Source organism: Dendrobates tinctorius, unplaced genomic scaffold, assembly GCF_039654945.1.
Source record: "Dendrobates tinctorius isolate UK_male_01 unplaced genomic scaffold, ASM3965494v1 ptg000107l, whole genome shotgun sequence".
Lineage (NCBI taxonomy): Eukaryota > Metazoa > Chordata > Amphibia > Anura > Dendrobatidae > Dendrobates > Dendrobates tinctorius.
The window spans coordinates 21,328,331-21,345,170 of NW_027361775.1; the positions used below are offsets into that span (position 1 = coordinate 21,328,331).

At 41.9% G+C, this 16,840-nt stretch overlaps 1 protein-coding gene across 2 annotated transcripts in view; it reads right to left on the minus strand.

The window, feature by feature from the left end:
• Positions 1 to 844: 844 nt before the first annotated feature.
• Positions 845 to 16,840, minus strand: part of FAM131A (family with sequence similarity 131 member A) — a 110,925-nt gene continuing 94,929 nt past the window's right edge. For both annotated transcript variants that reach the window (XM_073589226.1, XM_073589227.1), the window contains 4 exons: positions 13,374 to 13,467; positions 10,683 to 10,865; positions 10,115 to 10,243; positions 845 to 5,618 (listed from right to left, as the gene is read on the minus strand). In XM_073589226.1, coding sequence (XP_073445327.1) covers positions 5,215 to 5,618; positions 10,115 to 10,243; positions 10,683 to 10,865; positions 13,374 to 13,467 — 810 coding nt within the window. In that variant the 3' untranslated portion in view covers positions 845 to 5,214. The remainder of the gene's footprint in view (positions 5,619 to 10,114; positions 10,244 to 10,682; positions 10,866 to 13,373; positions 13,468 to 16,840) is intronic.

The window sequence follows — 16,840 nt, forward strand, 5'->3', positions numbered from 1 at the left end:
GAGACTCGTGAGAGTTTCTCGCAAGTTTGACCTTATGGTCCTCACCTTATGGTGAGGAGGCAGGTTTTCTTCTGATGACTCTTCCATGAAGGCCATATTTCTGCAGGTGTCTCTGAATAGTAGAACAATGTAACACAACTTCAGAGTCTGCTAAATCTTTCTGAAGGTCTTTTGCAGTCAAGCAGGGGTTTTGATTTGCCTCTCTAGCAATCCTACTAGTAGCTCAGTGAAAGTTTGCTTGGTCTTACAGACCTTATCTTGGCCTTCACTGTTCCTGTTAACTGGCATTTCTTAATTACATTTTGAACTGAGGAAAGGGCAACTTGAAAACGCTTTGCTATCTTCTAATAGCCTTCTCCTGCTTTGTGGGCCTCCTCCATTTTCATTTTGAGAATGCTAGGCAGCTGCTTAGAAGAACCCTTCGCTGCTGTTTTTTGGCACAAGGTTAGAGGAGGCTGGGTTTTTATAATGCTGTGAAATTTGCATCACCTGGCCTTTTCTAATGATGATAGTGAACAAGCCATAACCCTAACAGGCTAATTAAGGTCTGAAATCTTGGTCAAAGTTAGCTGAGCACACAAATCTCCAAAGGTGGCCAAACTTTTTCACCGGCACATTTTGTTATTTGTAATTTTTAAAATGAAAAAAATGACAATATATTTTTTTTTTGCCTAAAATACGAAGGAAATGTTTAATCTTTAACTTTAGGCCTTTTAGAGATAATTATATCTTCAATTTTCTCAACTGTTCTCAATAATAGTAATTTTGACCAGGGGTGCCCAAACTACATGCCACTGTACATGAACTTGTTTAAAAAAAAAAAAGTCACAAGAAGTGGTAAGCATGTTTTTAACATGTTTTGTTATTTTAATTTTCTCATGTTTGAGCAGAGATAAACTGTCACAAAATCAAATGCCACAATGGCGTTCTCGACACAGTACAATGACATCACATTGAGCAGTCAATCTCTCACATTTTTGAATAGAAAAGCAATTGGACTGAGTGAGACATTGGTTTTCTGTGACAAGGAGACTTAAGGCCCCATCACACACAGCGATATCGCCAGCGAGATTGCTGATTTTGTGATGCCACAGCGATCTCGCCAGCGATATCGCTGTGTGTGACATGGATCAGCGACCGGCCCCCCTGCCGGGTATCGCTGATTATGCAGGATCGTCCTGGGCCGTTTTTTGATCATTGGTCTCCCGCTGGCCAGCACGCATCGCTGCGTGTGGCAGTGGGAGAGCAACGATCAGCGACGCTGCACGCTGGTTTCCAATGTAAACAGCGGGTATCTAGGAGCCGCGCGACTCTTAGATACCCGCTGTTTACATTGGAAACCAGCTTGCTCGCTGGTCCTGATCGCTGGAGGGGCTGTCTATGTGACAGCTCACCAGCGATCAGCCTAACGATGTCCCAGCAATCCCATCCATGTCGGACCGTTGGTGGGATCGCTGGGACATCGTTATGTGTAACGGGGCCTTTACATTTTAGGCCCAGGAGACAGGAGTGGACGTCTCAGTGGTACAGCCTGTGCAGTTGCACAAAGGCCCAGGATGTAAGGGAGTTCATATTCACCAGAAGAGTAGGCGGATTTGTGCGTTATGATGAGCTGTTGGACTGCAAAGGACCCCCATATACTGTTCCTGCACAGGGCCCCTCTCCTGTCTGTGTCCACCTCTGCCAAGGGTGCAATAATAGTGGAAACAAAGGAGCTTTATCTTGTGTCAGGAACTGATGTCTGAAGAACGAAAAGCTGACATGAAAAGCTCCACGGTAGACTTCAGAGTTACTATAGTTCTTCTTGGGTAAAGGTATGCTTTTAAGTCCACATTCACATATCCGTGTGTCACAGCACGCCCATGGGTTTCCAACCCAAACTCAACAGCCTCATAGGCATACTGTATATGAAGATGAAGCTGTCAAGTTCGAGTCAGGAGACCCACAGCGAGACTCTGCATCAAAGTTTGTAGAGTGCGACACATGGATGTATGAATCTGGCTTAAGGGTAACAGCCAGGATCCCTTTAAGCTTGGGGGCCTACCTATACAATAATAAAAAAAAATGCCCTAATTTGTATGAGATTACATGTCTTGGCTGTTGGTCTGCAACCAACAAGACAAAATGATACAGTGGTGAAGTATATTGTCATGATCCCAGTGCAGGTTTTTGAGCTGCACACCTGGGGTTAATATCTGGAGCTCGGTGCAGGTTTTGACCTGCACACCTGGGGTTAATGATTGTGGCCTCTTTCTGGTTCTAGGAGAGCTTCTTAAACCCCTGGGAAGCTCCAATCCCTGTCAGTTATACTTTTGCCTTTGGCCGAGTGTGGTGACCTCCGTGTGCCTGTGCCTCTTCGTTGTTATAGCTTGTTTATATGGTTCTGACCCGGTTCTGTTCCCCATTGCGAGTTTGCCTGTTGATTCTGTACTGCGCTACCCTCTCTGTGTATGACTCGTTGCCTGTTATCTGACTACTCTCTGCTCGCCCCTCTTGTACCTTTGCAGCTATCTCTGTGTGTGACTCATTGGCTACGTCTTGACTATTCTCCCTGTCTATGCCCCCTGGTAACTTTGTCTCGCAGTTACCCTGCTAGGAGTTCTCTTGCAGCGCCTAGCTCTGTGGAGTTTAGGCCACGCCCCCTGCAGTCACGTGCTTCAGGTCCTGCGGCTCTGAAGTACGCACCTATTCGGTTGCTGCCCGCTCCACAGGTATCTTGGAGCACTGTTCGCATTACTCAGGACACGCGCACTGGCTCAGTGAGCAAGTTCAGTGCGGTGTTCCTGACATATATGCTACAAAATGAAGACTAAGACGTTCTATAATAACCATGGCATTCTTAAAAATACATCTGTTGGACATTAAGGAAACATTCACACGTTCAGTATTTGGTCAGTATTTTACCTCAGTATCTTTAAATCAAAATAAAGAATGGAACAATCAGAGGCAAATTATAATAGAAACACGTCACCACTTCTGGATTTCTCACCCACTCCTGGTTCTGGCTTACAGATACTGAGGTAAAATACCGACCAAATACTGAACGTGTGACTGTGACCTAAGGGGTCCAAGAACTGTTCTTGTATGTTCTTCCATTCTCTTGTCTATTGAGATGTGTACTTTTGAATAGCTGATCCAGCAAGTGATTCTTTTTTTATTATATGGCATCCATGTACTCAAAGAGGTTAGTGAACATAAATGTACAGTAAGGCTATGTGCACACGATGCAGATTGGTTGCGTATCCACGGCGTTTTTTTTCCACGCGGAAATGCTCCAAAAATGCAAAGGACTAGGATTACTAAAGCAAGGTTAATCAATGACAATCCTGAATTGTTGTGCACATGATCCGGAAATTTCCGTCCTTATTCGCAGAGTTTTATTTTCTGCAGCATGTCAATTCTTTTTGTGGACCTGCAGCGTTTTTCACCCATTGACTTCCATTGAGTCACTCAAATCTGGAGCAAAAACACAGGTGTAACAAGGTTTTGCGGGTTTGCTGCGTATTTGGTGCCAAAAATGATGCAGATTTGTCAATGGAAATGATGTCAAAAGGAGGAAGAGTGTGTAGGCAGAGAATATAGAATAATAATATATCTTTAGCTAAAATCCGCATACAAATCCGCATCAAAAACGCATAAAATCCGCACAAAAAACATACGGAATTTACACTGCATATTTCTGCCAAGAGATGCAGAAATTTCCGCAAGCAAATCCGCAACGTGTGGACATAGCCTAAGGGCATTGACAGATAAAATAACATAAGAACGAATGCTGTGCACATATCCAATATTTTTCCTCAGACCGTATCAGGCTAAGGAAAGAAATTGCAGCATACACAAGTTGCCTCTGATTACTGAATCACACATGGTCTTTCATGTTTATAGGTCTGTGGATAAAATTGGACTGCACTCGGATGACATCTAAGTTTGGTTCGATTTTCTCCACATCTGAGAAAATCGGATCTCACTCTGATCAAACTCTAATCAGTGTAATTAGCATAATCGGACTGATCGATTTTCTCGAATGAGAGAAAATCGGTCGTGTCCATAGCCTGATAGTGAAGGTTACCAATGCTGTCAGATTGTATAAATGTATAAAACCATTAAAAAGCAAAAACTATAATGTTGATCATCCCTGAAAACTGGAAAGAAAAAAGTACAGTTTTGCTTACCACTAAATACTAAAACTGCATCCCCAAGCAAGGGAAGCAGGGCTAACATTATATTTAGGCCAAACATTATATGATGCTTCCATGTAGGGATAATATATAATTTTATATTAATCGAATCAAACATTGTTATACATATCTGTGACAGTATCACCTCCTCATATTATTTTCATATAATTCTTCACCATCAATACCAATAAGCAAATAAAGACAAACGATCGCCATTTTTTTTAGATATATATATGTATATATGTATTTATATATACACAGCCGGTCATATATTTTCATAGACGCAGGAAAATGAGTTACAAACTTTTGATGTTACCGTACAAGACCTTCCAAGAGCAGCAAACAGACACGTACAAAATGCTAGAAAAGAAAGGGCTCCCCTGCACAAAGCATGCGCCCACAGAGCCCACAGGAAGGAGGGTCCCCACAGTGTCACCGGAGCTCCACAAGTCCTTGTACAGTCCTGAGGCTGCACAAATGTCACAGAATCCATAGCACACCCCATGTTCCTCACATTCTGGTTCCTGGATTCTGTGGTGCAGAGGGAACCACAGATTTGTGAGTAGATCCAGGAGATGGCTGGGACAAACCGTGCTGCCACTGTTCCTAACCCAGTTTCCACCACCAACACAAAATCAGGCTGGAGGTGGCATCAGTTGGAGGTGGCATAAAATGGGGTGCAACACATGCAGACAACAGATTTAAGGCCCTCCACTGAATCAGCACGGTGCCCAAGGGCAAGAATCATGCAAAATAGACCAAACAGGCAATTAATTGTGTGTATGTAAATAAAATAACATGAAAAAGGAAATTACAAAAAAAAATTAGTGAAAAGAAAAAAAAAGTTACCAAAAAGAGAAATCAAGATGTCTGGAAATAATAATCCAAAATGATTGAATTAAGCTTATGGAAGAAAGATGTAATGCTTTCATGAGTAATGCCCTTTCATTAGTCCATGATTCTCTGAAATCAAGTTATACCATAATTCAGAAAAAAGGGGAGACTGAAAAAGTGAGAGTGGCAGTTTGATTTCAAGTCAGGGTTGGTCCTCTTCATCTTCATCTAGTGACACCACACCAGAAGACACCACATCAGAGCCCTTCCTATGCAAAGCGAGCACACCAGACCCTCCACTCAGTGTAGGGAAAGAAATAAGCTCATCTTCACTTGGACTTAGACAGGACTCAGAGAAGGACATGGAATATGAAGAGTCCTCACATTCGAGATCTTGGAGACGATCATATGGACCTAGACCTGATTGTGGTTTTATGAGTAAAGACTCTTCAACCATCTGAGCTGGAGATCCCAAAAGCAGCTGTTCCTCATCTAAGCTGCAGAGACTGGAACAAAGAGTTTGAGGAGACAGGGTGCGCGAGGAGTCACTGTCACAGCAACATACATGAGAAGACATCAAATCCTTCTGCATTGGGCTCAGAAAATCTACACAGAAAAAGAAAAAGTATTACATTAAGGGCTTGTTCACACCACTATATAAATCGAACAAGTTATATCTAATTTTTTTATTGGATAGAACTCAGACCAATCTTATTCAATGGGGCAGTGATGATGGACTTTTTTTCACTGACAGAATCTGTCTGTGAAAAAAATCACAGCATGCTGTGATTTCACTCCAAAAATGGATGGGTGCGAGAAAAAATCTGGATGCCATTTGGAGTCACAGTATGGCGTTCGATTTTTACAGATACATTACAATTCTGCAGAATAGGAAACGGTAAATGGTCCTGTAAAATATTAATAGCTTGCTTGCCCAGCAAGTGACCCAGTGATGGAATGAGCATTTTTTACCAGGACAGGCCCATTTGACTAAGACCATTAATAAGATTCTCCTGGAAATGCCAATCAGCGAGTGAAGTGTGGCACATTTCTCTAGTTGTATTTCAACCTGCAGCAGAACTGGCTACTCTTAAGGCCCCCATATACAGTAGGCAAATGTTGTCGGAAACCTCCTATATCAACAGGTTCGACTTATGGTCTAATGTCGATCACGCAAGTCTAATTTCGGACTGCTGAACATATTGTTCTCACTGAGATAAGTCGCTGGCCAAATTGTCAGCTGGAGGCGTTCTCATAAAGTACACAGAAGCCCTTGGCCGAGCAAGTGCTCCTGTGCATGGGAGAGTCGGCTGAGATGTATGTCGGCCAAAGCATCATTCAACGCCAGCCATCTAATGTGTATGGCCAGCCTTACTCTTCTTGGTCAGGACAGAATTCGTGATCATTCAGATCACCTTTCAAGAAAAGTCATGATGTAGCACTTAGTGCTCCCAAACGGTAGGTACAGTAGCACCATCTCACATGTTGAAAAAGAAACTTCTATTGATGATCTACAGTATATATTCTATATCAAATGCCTGTCCCTATAAAAGGGTATAAATATTATCCATCACTCTCCACAAATATATTGTGTTTCTTCTCTTAAGATTCAGCACCTTACAATGGATGGTGTATTTTTTTTTATTGCACCGCTGGAGTGGTGCTTTAAGGGTATGTGCACATGCTGCGGATTCCGCTGCGTTTCCGCAGCGTTTTTGGCCGCTGCGGACCCGCAGCAGTTTTAGCTGCGGTGTACAGTACCATTCAAATGAATGGTAAAAAAAAAACGCTGTGTAGACGTTGCGGAAAAATCCGTGCGGATTTGCTGTGGTTTTGAAACCGCAGAAAGAATTGACATGACATTGTGGAGATGGTGAATCCGCAGGACCAAACCGCAGGCAAAACCGCAGATAATCCGCAGGTCTTTTGACCTGCGGTTTATCTGCGGTTTTTGCAAAATCCGTGCGGATTAATCGGCAGCGGATTCCGCAGCGTCTGCACACACCCTAAATGTAAGTCCCCCGTCTCATACCTACCTTTTGGCGTTTTCATCTATTTTTGTGTTTTTGACGCCGCTCCTGTTGGTCTCCAGCGGAAAGTGACCTTCAGTGTTTAATGCAGTTATGTAGAGGTCACTTTTCAATAGAAGTCTAAAAGAACCTTGTTCTGCCCTCGCTCTGGCTCTCACAGACTTGCATTGTGCTCTTGTGACATAGCGTCCGACTTCCAGCCAGTCAGAAGCTGCGCTCACAAGATAGCGTAGGGAGACTGGGGCGGCACCGAAAAAACTGCGAAGACGCCGGAGGGTGAGTATATGACCGGGAGGCAGTGGGCTTAGCTTTAAAGCACCACTCCAGTGCTGAAAAAAACCCCCACTGGAGTGGTGTTTTAAGGGAAAAATCATGCACAATATAAATGGATAGAAAAAAAAGAAAGACAAATTTACTAACCCTGTCAAATCTTTGCAAAACTAAGACTAGTCACCAAATTTATTACCGTGGATTATGCTTGAATATAAATTTGACAATAGTTTTAACAGTTTGTCTAACATAACCTATTTGTTGGCTTAAATGTACTCTAGTATGGTACACCAAAAATGTGGGGTGATATTGCAATAAGCCACACTTCTTTCCACTAACCAATTCACTTGAAAAGTAAATTCCAAAAAATGACTGAGGCCTCATTCACAAGTTTCAACATCTACGTGAAAAAATTGTAGCGATTTCATCAGTGTTGTGCATTAGTGTGTCCGTTTTCACCATCAGTGTGTCTGTTTTTACCATCAGTGTCAACAGTGTTTTTCACGGATGGATAAATAAATTAAAGTATCTTCTATCCTTTGCAATGCTAAACACGGACAACACACAGACGTGTTTTTCACTGACCCATAGCCCACGTTCACATATTCAGTATTTGGTCAGTATTTTACATCAGTATTTCTAAGCCAAAACTAGGAGTGGGTTATAAATGCAGAAGTGGTATTGTGTTTCTATTACACTTTTCCTCTGACTGTTCCTCTCCTGGTTTTGGCTTACATATACTGAGGGAAAATACTGACCAAATACTGAACATGTGAGTGTGGCTATAGAGTTGTAATGGCCCTTTTCATTGGCGCTGGTGGTCAGATGAGACTAAAATTGAACTTTTTGGCCACCAAGGTAAATGCTATGTCTGACGCCAAACCAAAACTGCTCATCACCCTAAGAAGACCATCACCACAGTGAAACATGTGGCAGCAGTGAGATGTATTTAGGCAGCAGTGACAGGGAAAATGGTCCGAATCGAGGGGAAGATGAGTTATGCGAAATACAGGGATATTCTTAAGCAAAACCTGTTTCAGTCTGTCAGTGATTTGAGAATGGATGGAAGTTCACCAGTGGCGGCGGTCAAGATGCAGCCTCCCTTCCCAGGCTGTGGTTCGATGGTGTCGGGGCTCTGTGGTGTGGTGGCAGTAGGTCTCCGTCCTGCGTGGGCGGCTCCGCCGGTATTTTCATCAAAGCCCGGAAGCCCCTGCAGCTCCATTGCTGCGATGCGGTGGCCTCCGGAAAGATGGCCGCCGGGGACGAGATTTGAATTTGAGCATGCGCTGCCCCCGGCGGCCATCTTTCCGGAGGCCCCCTGTGGCCATCTTTCCGGAGGCCTCTGCGTCCCACAACGGAGCTGCCAGGCTTCCGGGCTTTGATGAAATGCCGACGGAGCCCCCCACGCAGCACAGAGCCGCTACCACCCCAGGACAGAGTACTGCCGCCCCACAGAGCCCCGCTGTCCCACAGATCTCAAGCCACCCCACAGAGCACAGCCACCCCACAGAGCACAAGCCACCCCACAGAGCCCAGCCACCCCACAGAGCCCAAGCCACCCCACAGAGCACCGCCGCAACACAGAGCACCGCCACCGCACCAGGCTGGGAGGGATTTCCCGGAGGCCACCGCCCCTGCTTGGACCACCGAATGACCCCTGTGAACACTCCTCCACATGTGCCGATCCCTTCCCTGGTAAGCTGAATTCGGACTGTAAGACGGACCCCCATTTGACACGTTATTTTTTTTCCCTATTTTCCTTCTGAAAATGTGGGGTGTGTCTTATGGTCCGGTGCGTCTTATAGTCCGAAAAATACGGTAATTACTGCAAAAGGAGGCTCTGCAAAGTACTGACTTTAGGGGGGTGAATAGTTATGTACACTGAAGTTTTCTGTTATTTTGTCCTATTTGTTGTTTGCTTAACAATAAAAAGAAAACCAAATGTTCACAATTGTAGGCATGTTCTTTACATGAACTGATACAAACCCTGTAAAAAAACACTGAAATTCCTGGTTGTGAGGTAGTAAAACATGAAAAATGCCAATTGGTGAATACTTTTGCAGGCCAATGCATGATAAAGTGCAGAAGCAGTGAAAAATTAAGTACACCCTACTACCAAAGGAATTAAGAGGAAAAAGTAGCAGCCAGGTGCTGTCAATCAATGAATTAATTATTCTACAATTAATTTGATCTTGTGCAATGGATGTTTAGTTACGTTTATATTATTATATATGTTTTTTATTTAATAAAAAAATTCAAATATTTTTTTTCACTTTTCACTGGAGACCCCTAGCTCTATTGGTCCTTATTAATTAGGAGTTTTGTTGAACTGTACCAATGAACATTCATAAAAAGTCACAATTTGAGCAATAAAATGTTGCATTGACTTGTGAAGATTGGTCTCTGGCTTTTATGGCACATTGCAAAGTCTACTACCATGCTAAAAACATTGTGCTGGCGCAATTTGGGCCAAAATTCACCACTAAAATGTGTCATTTGATAAATATGGAGTGGTGGAGTTTAAGTGGGTACATGTATGAAAAATATGCCACAAATTTCATCATTTTTGGCCAAAGGAATTCATTGTGTGTAGAAAAAAAAATGTTTTCTAATCAACTAAGTAAAGAACTGCCAAAAAGAATCTTTGACAAGCTATGACTATCAACATTGAGATTTGAAAATAGTAGTCCAGTATCTCCGTTCTACTTTATAGATAGCCTTTTTCAACCAAATAATTCTGAAAAGAATTTTGTTTAGGATCTCCATTATTCCTAATATACACACAGAAAAGCCCAGACTGACCTGCAGACTGAGAATGTTCCATAGAAGGAGGCAGATCCTCATCATACGAATCATCTGTGGAATCTTCTCCATCAACTGATGACCACGCTCGGAGTTTAGCTTCTGCTATAGCAAACTGCTCAGCTACTCCTGGTAGTATAGGAAAAGTGGAGGCAGAAGGGAAACCACAAGAGCAAAGAGAACAAGCATAGGACAGTATAGACAGCAGCGGAACACGGTTCGAAAATCCAGGAATGTAATACAGAAAGACAGCGTCAGGACAGCAGAATTCAAGGAAAGCCAAACGCAAAGCATGAAGATGCAGCAGGAAAAATGCATGGACAAAGTGTAAAAAAAAAAGGACATAAAATTAATGTTGTATTCAGGCAGTAGAAAAGAAGAAAGGATATTGAGGGAGAGTGAAAGAAGAATGAGATAAGAGCAGCAAAAGTGAAGAAAATTTAGGAGCAGAAAAAGGCAGTGCAAAAAAAATGGCACGACATGAAAAAAAGCACAGGGATGGAAAGGAAAGTGAGTGACTGTTCCTTCATACAGTATTCCATTAATTGCTGTAGAATCTCTCTCTCACCTGCAGCAAACCTTGCCTCCTGTTCTCCCTCACTTAGATGTGAGTAAGAGTTAAAGTGAGTCTCCAGAGCAGCAGGATTGTCACTGGGTTTGCTCCAGCCCTTCCACTCAATTAGATGCGCCACACGTCCCTGAGCCATGGCGGTAGGTTTGGTCACATGATCCTTCACCACCTGTGAGATTCCTAGTACATGGAGAGAAGGGACAGGTGTCTCAGTGTAATAATAGGAGTATATATCACAATGATTGTTCATACTCATGTTTATTCACATCTATGTAATTGGGTGCCCTTCCATGTACCTGTTTAATTCAACCCTAACATGTGATGTACCCTGGCATCAGCTACAATCCTACCTGTACTATTACAGGTTTAAAACAAAACATTTGGAAGGGATTTAAGATGTTCCCTTTGCTCTATATTTAGGGTTATGAGAATTGTAGGCATTCATGGTCTTGGTAAAGACCCACCAAATCTAGTAGCTACATATTAGGATTTAAAACTTTCTAGAATTTGCCTTCACCAACCAAATTCAACAGGAGGAGATATTCCGGCAAATTTATCAATACAGAACTAATCCTCATGCAATACAACCTAAGACTAGATAATCTCAAAATGATAAATATGGTGTATTTTAAGACTGTCTAGTATAAGTTTACACCACCTTTTAGTTGGGTTACTTTGTGCTAGAAATGGGTGCCACCATTCTAGTGTGTTTTTTTTAGGTGCATGGTGTCACACTTTATGCAACAACCCCTTTCTGATAAGTCATACCCATTTTAGCTAGGTCAGGCCCCCTTAACATTAACAGACAAGGTGCAAAAAAAAGTCTAAAAATTATGAATACGGTGCAAGTCAAAAAAGACAATTTTTTGTGAAAATTACAGTAAAATTCTGGTGTCTGACTCCTACAAAGTTGTGACTAATGCAAAACAAATATCTTAAAGTTGCAATCAAGGGCAGGGAATGCTTTTACTGGTGATATGGGAATGCAAGTGATTCAAGTCTCTTGGTCTGGAGTCCATGGTCTTCTGAAAACAAAACTGGGACTTCTGGGGGGTATGCTTGCTGGTACATAGTGGAAACTTACTCTCTTACAAGATCCAGTAGACTAAGTACAGCAGAATTTTATACAGACTTCTAATATTTTGTGCCAGAAACTTTATTTTCAAAGAAAACTTCCAAAGGTCCCCACCACCCAACATTGAGATATATTCCTACCGATATAAAAATTGACACACGCAGCTTGCGGAACTCACGACTTACAGCTTATTGCTCAAACGGCTAATCTTCACTTCCAGATTAGGGCAATTAATCTTTGATGTATGAAGACGTACGAAGCATAAACAAATGCATTTTCTAGGTAGACCGAGATTCCAAAACATACAATGTCATCTATTTTTGGTAGATACACAATCGATTAACCAGTTCAGCGAATGCCTCTCTGTATAAAGTACCGTACTCTGTTTTCTCATATATTTTATGCACATATAAATGTGTTCTACTTGTACTGTGAATGTCACAGCTTTTTTTGTAATGTTTCAACTTTCAAAAGCAAAACTAAAAAACAATAAAAAAAAGGATTCTGGCGCATTTAGCTTGATACATTTGCTCTCTTGGTGTAGATGCCTTGCACCTCAATTATTAATAGGTTTTGGGACTTTTTTTTGTCCCGCATGAGACAAAACTGTGCAAACATTTTGGCACAAATTAATTATTGGCCCAAAAAAGCCAACCAACAGGTGGTGTGAGGGTGTGTGCACACGCTGCGGATTCTGCTGCGGATTTTTCCGCGCAGATTTTGCAAAATCCGCAAGTCAAAAGACCTGCAGTTTATCTGCGGATCAGCCTGCGGTGTTCCCCTGCAGTTTGACACCTCTACAATGAAGCAGGTGTGAAACCACTGCGGATTCCGCACAAAGAAGTGACATGCTGTGGTTTTGAAACCGCAGCAAATCCGTGCGGAAAAATCCGCACCGTGTGCACTGCGGTTTTTGTTTTCCATAGAATATAAAGGTACTGTACAACGCAGCAGAAACTGCTAAGGATCCGCAGGGCCAAAACCGCTGCGGATCCGCAGCAGAATCCGCAGCGTGTGCACACACCCTAAAGATGTGAGAAACTAATCATCAGATGATCCACTACCATAAATTTGACCATTTTGATACTCTTTAGTCTAAGTTTATGTAGTCTACAAATTAGATAAGTACATTTTTTCCACTGATTTTCTTTTTTTCATTCCCTCCCAGTACATTGCCAACATAGTGATCTGAGGCTGAGATCAAGTTTGTTAATGAGGGAGTTGTGTCAATAAACTGACTTTTCCGCAGTTATGTGCCAACCTCTTCAGCTCACAATGTCTGATCATTGTTTGGACATAAGATATAATCACTTCAAAAGAAAACTAAGTATTTCACCCTAAGAAATGACATTCGATTTAGTCTTTTTTCCCATTGTACTTGAAAAGCATAATGAAGAACAAACTGAAGGGGGGGAAAAAGCAAAAAAAAATGAAGTCAGGAAACTGTGGGAGTAAGACCATACAGTCAAGGAACTTGGCCAACTGTCCAAGTATTAAATCAAGTGCTTAGCAGAAATCAAAAATGGGCAAAAGGGGTAAGACATGCATCATTATACATAAAAAAACAACAAAAAATGCAGACCTGCAAGAAAGTAAACTGTTACTGAACTCACCGTGCAGAGAGGAGCGAGCAAGGGCTGTGATTTCGTGAATAGTGAGGGCTCGTCGAGACTTGGGTAACATTTCACCAGTGTCTTCAACATGTAACTATCACAAAAGAAACATGTTATATAGTAACAGACATCCAGAAGAGACAATACGACTATCCAGCTGCTTAACACAAATGTCCTACACAACCAGGCACTAATAGCGAGTTGTGCAGCATTGTGATCATTGCTTACAGGTAGTGCATGACTTTCCAGATTCACTGCCATAGCGATATGATAGAGTGAAGGGGTAACACTAGGGCATTCGTCATGTAACAGAAGAGAATTGTTATTTCGCCACTTCGCCCAGCCAGTCACAAGGGCAGAGATTCCGCTCTCCTGAAGTCTGTACACTTCGACGTGGAAAAACACAGCATCCAAGTTCTTCCATGTGACAAATCCTTAACAAATGCAGCTTTTCAAAAATAAAAAGCGCTTACAGCTGAAAGGAGGGCACTTTGTTCAGGCTGCGAGCATTGTTTCTAGGGAAGTCATAATAACGAAATGCATAAGACTACCGTCTCTATTCATTAGTGCTCGATTATGGGTTATATTTAAAGAGCAAAAAAACAATACAGCAATCAATCTTTTGCCTTGCAGGCAAAGCAAGCAAGAATATGACGGCATTTCTTCAGCTTATCTGAAAGTCTGGGAAATTAAAAAGTTCACGTTCTAAACTATTTTAGGGTAAAAAAAATGTTATTTTCCACATACACTGTAGAATAAAGAATATATCAGTAACGATGGTCTAATTTACAAACGAAATGCACAACACTGTCTACACAGGTCGGTTTGTAATGTAGCAGATGTGGCAGCACTTCTCATTCTGCACAGGCGGCTGCATGATATGAAGGTATGATCCAATATAAGACACTTCAGCTTGTCCATAATGGTGCTGAACGAACCGGCTGTTCAAACATATCTTTAAAGGGGTATTCACATCTCATACATTTATGTCCTATCTCGATTATACGTCAGTGAAGAAGTGATTGGAATTCCTATTAATGTGTATGGGAATTCTAGCAAGATCTCCACTGACAGTAGTGCGCAAGAGGGCCTGGTCTCGAGATAGACGAGAGTCTCATTGCTGTGCGCAAGAGGGCCTGGTCTCGAGATAAGACGAGAGACTCATTGCTGTGCACAAGAGGGCCTGGTCTCAAGACAGGCGAGAGTCTAGTTGACGGAACACACATCTGCTATACATTTATGGCACATTCTGTATATAGGCCATAAATGTATGAGATGGGAAGCCCCCTTTAATGGTCCAGATATAGGCCTTAAAAATGAAAAGATCATTATAGAATTCCAATTAAAAAACAAAATCAGAACATAATAGATGCACATCTAATAAACTAATACTGCAGGGGAACGAGCCTATTCCCGATTACTAGTGTCTATGTTCAATGACCATCTCATGTGTAATAGGGAGTTTTAAATGTTCCCCTATAACAGATTCTAGAGAAAGACCTCTTAGGCTGTTTCATGTCAACATGCCCATTCTTTTTGTTATTAAGGGAGATAAAACACTGCCAGAGGTGACTCCCCTCTCGCTACTGAGGTCATGTATAAACTTGTCCGATATCGGTGAGGTTGGGAAGAATAGTTGTCAGCTGAATGACAGCTAGCTCAATGGCATCTTAGATCAGCTAAGGCTAGGTTCACACATCCTTGTGAGGTTACCATCCAAGGGAAGCGGACCGATCTTTTCCTATGGTGTCATCCTACTTACATCCTAGTTGCTTCCACTTTTATTGCTCTCATCCATTGATTCTTAGTAATGGATCCATTAAAAACGGATGAAGTCTGAATTACAAAGCCGGTCTCCTACTTGTTTTATACAAATGCCCACAGACTTTAATGACAGACAAAATGGATGAGAATAGGACCCGCTCTGAGTCTCATGGACCATAGACATGGATCTGTTTTTAAAACTATTGGTTATCTTACTAAAAACCCAATTATTTTCAACTTATTACAACAACTTCTGTCTATCCACAACATATAGGGTGTGTACATGTCCTGTATGCTGTTGACACCCATGAGCAGAAAGGAGTGCCGCTAATGTAGTGTGTCTGTTAGGGTGCAGTCAGAAGGCAGTATAATTCGGAACGAAATCGGAACTCAGTGCATGGGTTGGTCGTTGGCTCTCTCGGCCGCTTCATTTATTTCTATGCAGCTGATCCTCAATAGTTTCTGAATCGGGCTCCTTATCACAAGACCAGCTTTATTTGTAAATTATGTTGTCTTCATTAGACAACTTTAAGAGTTTTCAGTTGATCTTATAAAATATAGTTTGTGTCAAAAGTCATTGCTATAGACTACTGCTTGATATGGGATCACCTGTGAATATAGTGAAGTGTTCCCATAAAGTGTATGTAAATTTAGAAAAAGGTGCCAGAATATGAAAAAGAGCAATATTTAAATAAACTATAATTACAAGCTATGAAAACCTTTGACATAAAAAAAATCTAAATTTTTTTTTACACATATTAGTGACTTTTATTTAATAAACTTGCAGTTCACAGATCCCCGTGATATGGGGATCTATGAACAAACCAAAGGTCAGTTTCACACATATGACATTCATGGTCCAAGTATGATCCGCATGTAAAGACTGGCTGCAGATCTTCTGACTCAAACTCAATAGCCTCATTTACGTTGGGTATGGAAAGTATTCAGACCCCTTTAAATTTTTCACTGTTTTATTGCAGCCATTTGGTAAATTCAAAAAAGTTATTTTTTTTCTCATTAATGAACACTCTGCCACCCATCCTGACTGAAAAAAAACAGAAATGTAGAAATTTTTGCAAATTTATTAAAAAAGAAAAACTGAAATATCACATGGTCATAAGTATTCAGACCATTTGCTCAGTATTGAGTAGAAGCACCCTTTTGAGCTAGTACAGCCATGAGTCTTCTTGGGAATGATGCAACAAGTTTTTCACACCTGGATTTGGGTATCCTCTGCCATTCTTCCTTGCAGATCCTCTCCAGTTCCGTCAGGGCTCTGGCTGGGCCTGTCTAGAATGGTCACACAGTAGTTCTCAAGCCACTCCTTTGTTATTTTAGCTGTGTGCTTAGGGCCATTGTCTTGTTGGAAGGTGAACCTTTGGCAAGTCTGAGGTCCAGAGCACTCTGAAAGAGGATTTCATCCAGGATATCTCTGTACTTGGCCGCATTCATGTTTCCTTCAATTGCAACCTGTCCCTGCAGCTGAAAAACACCTCCATAGCATGATGCTGCCACCACGTTTCGCTGTTGGGATTGAATTGGGCAGGAGATGAGCAGTGCCTGGTTTTCTCCACACATACCAAAAAGTTCTATCTTCGTCTCATCAGACCAGAGAATCTTATTTCTCATAGTCTGGGAGTCCTTCATGTGTTTTTTAGCAAACACTATGCAGGCTTTCATATGTCTGGTGCTGAGGAGAGGCT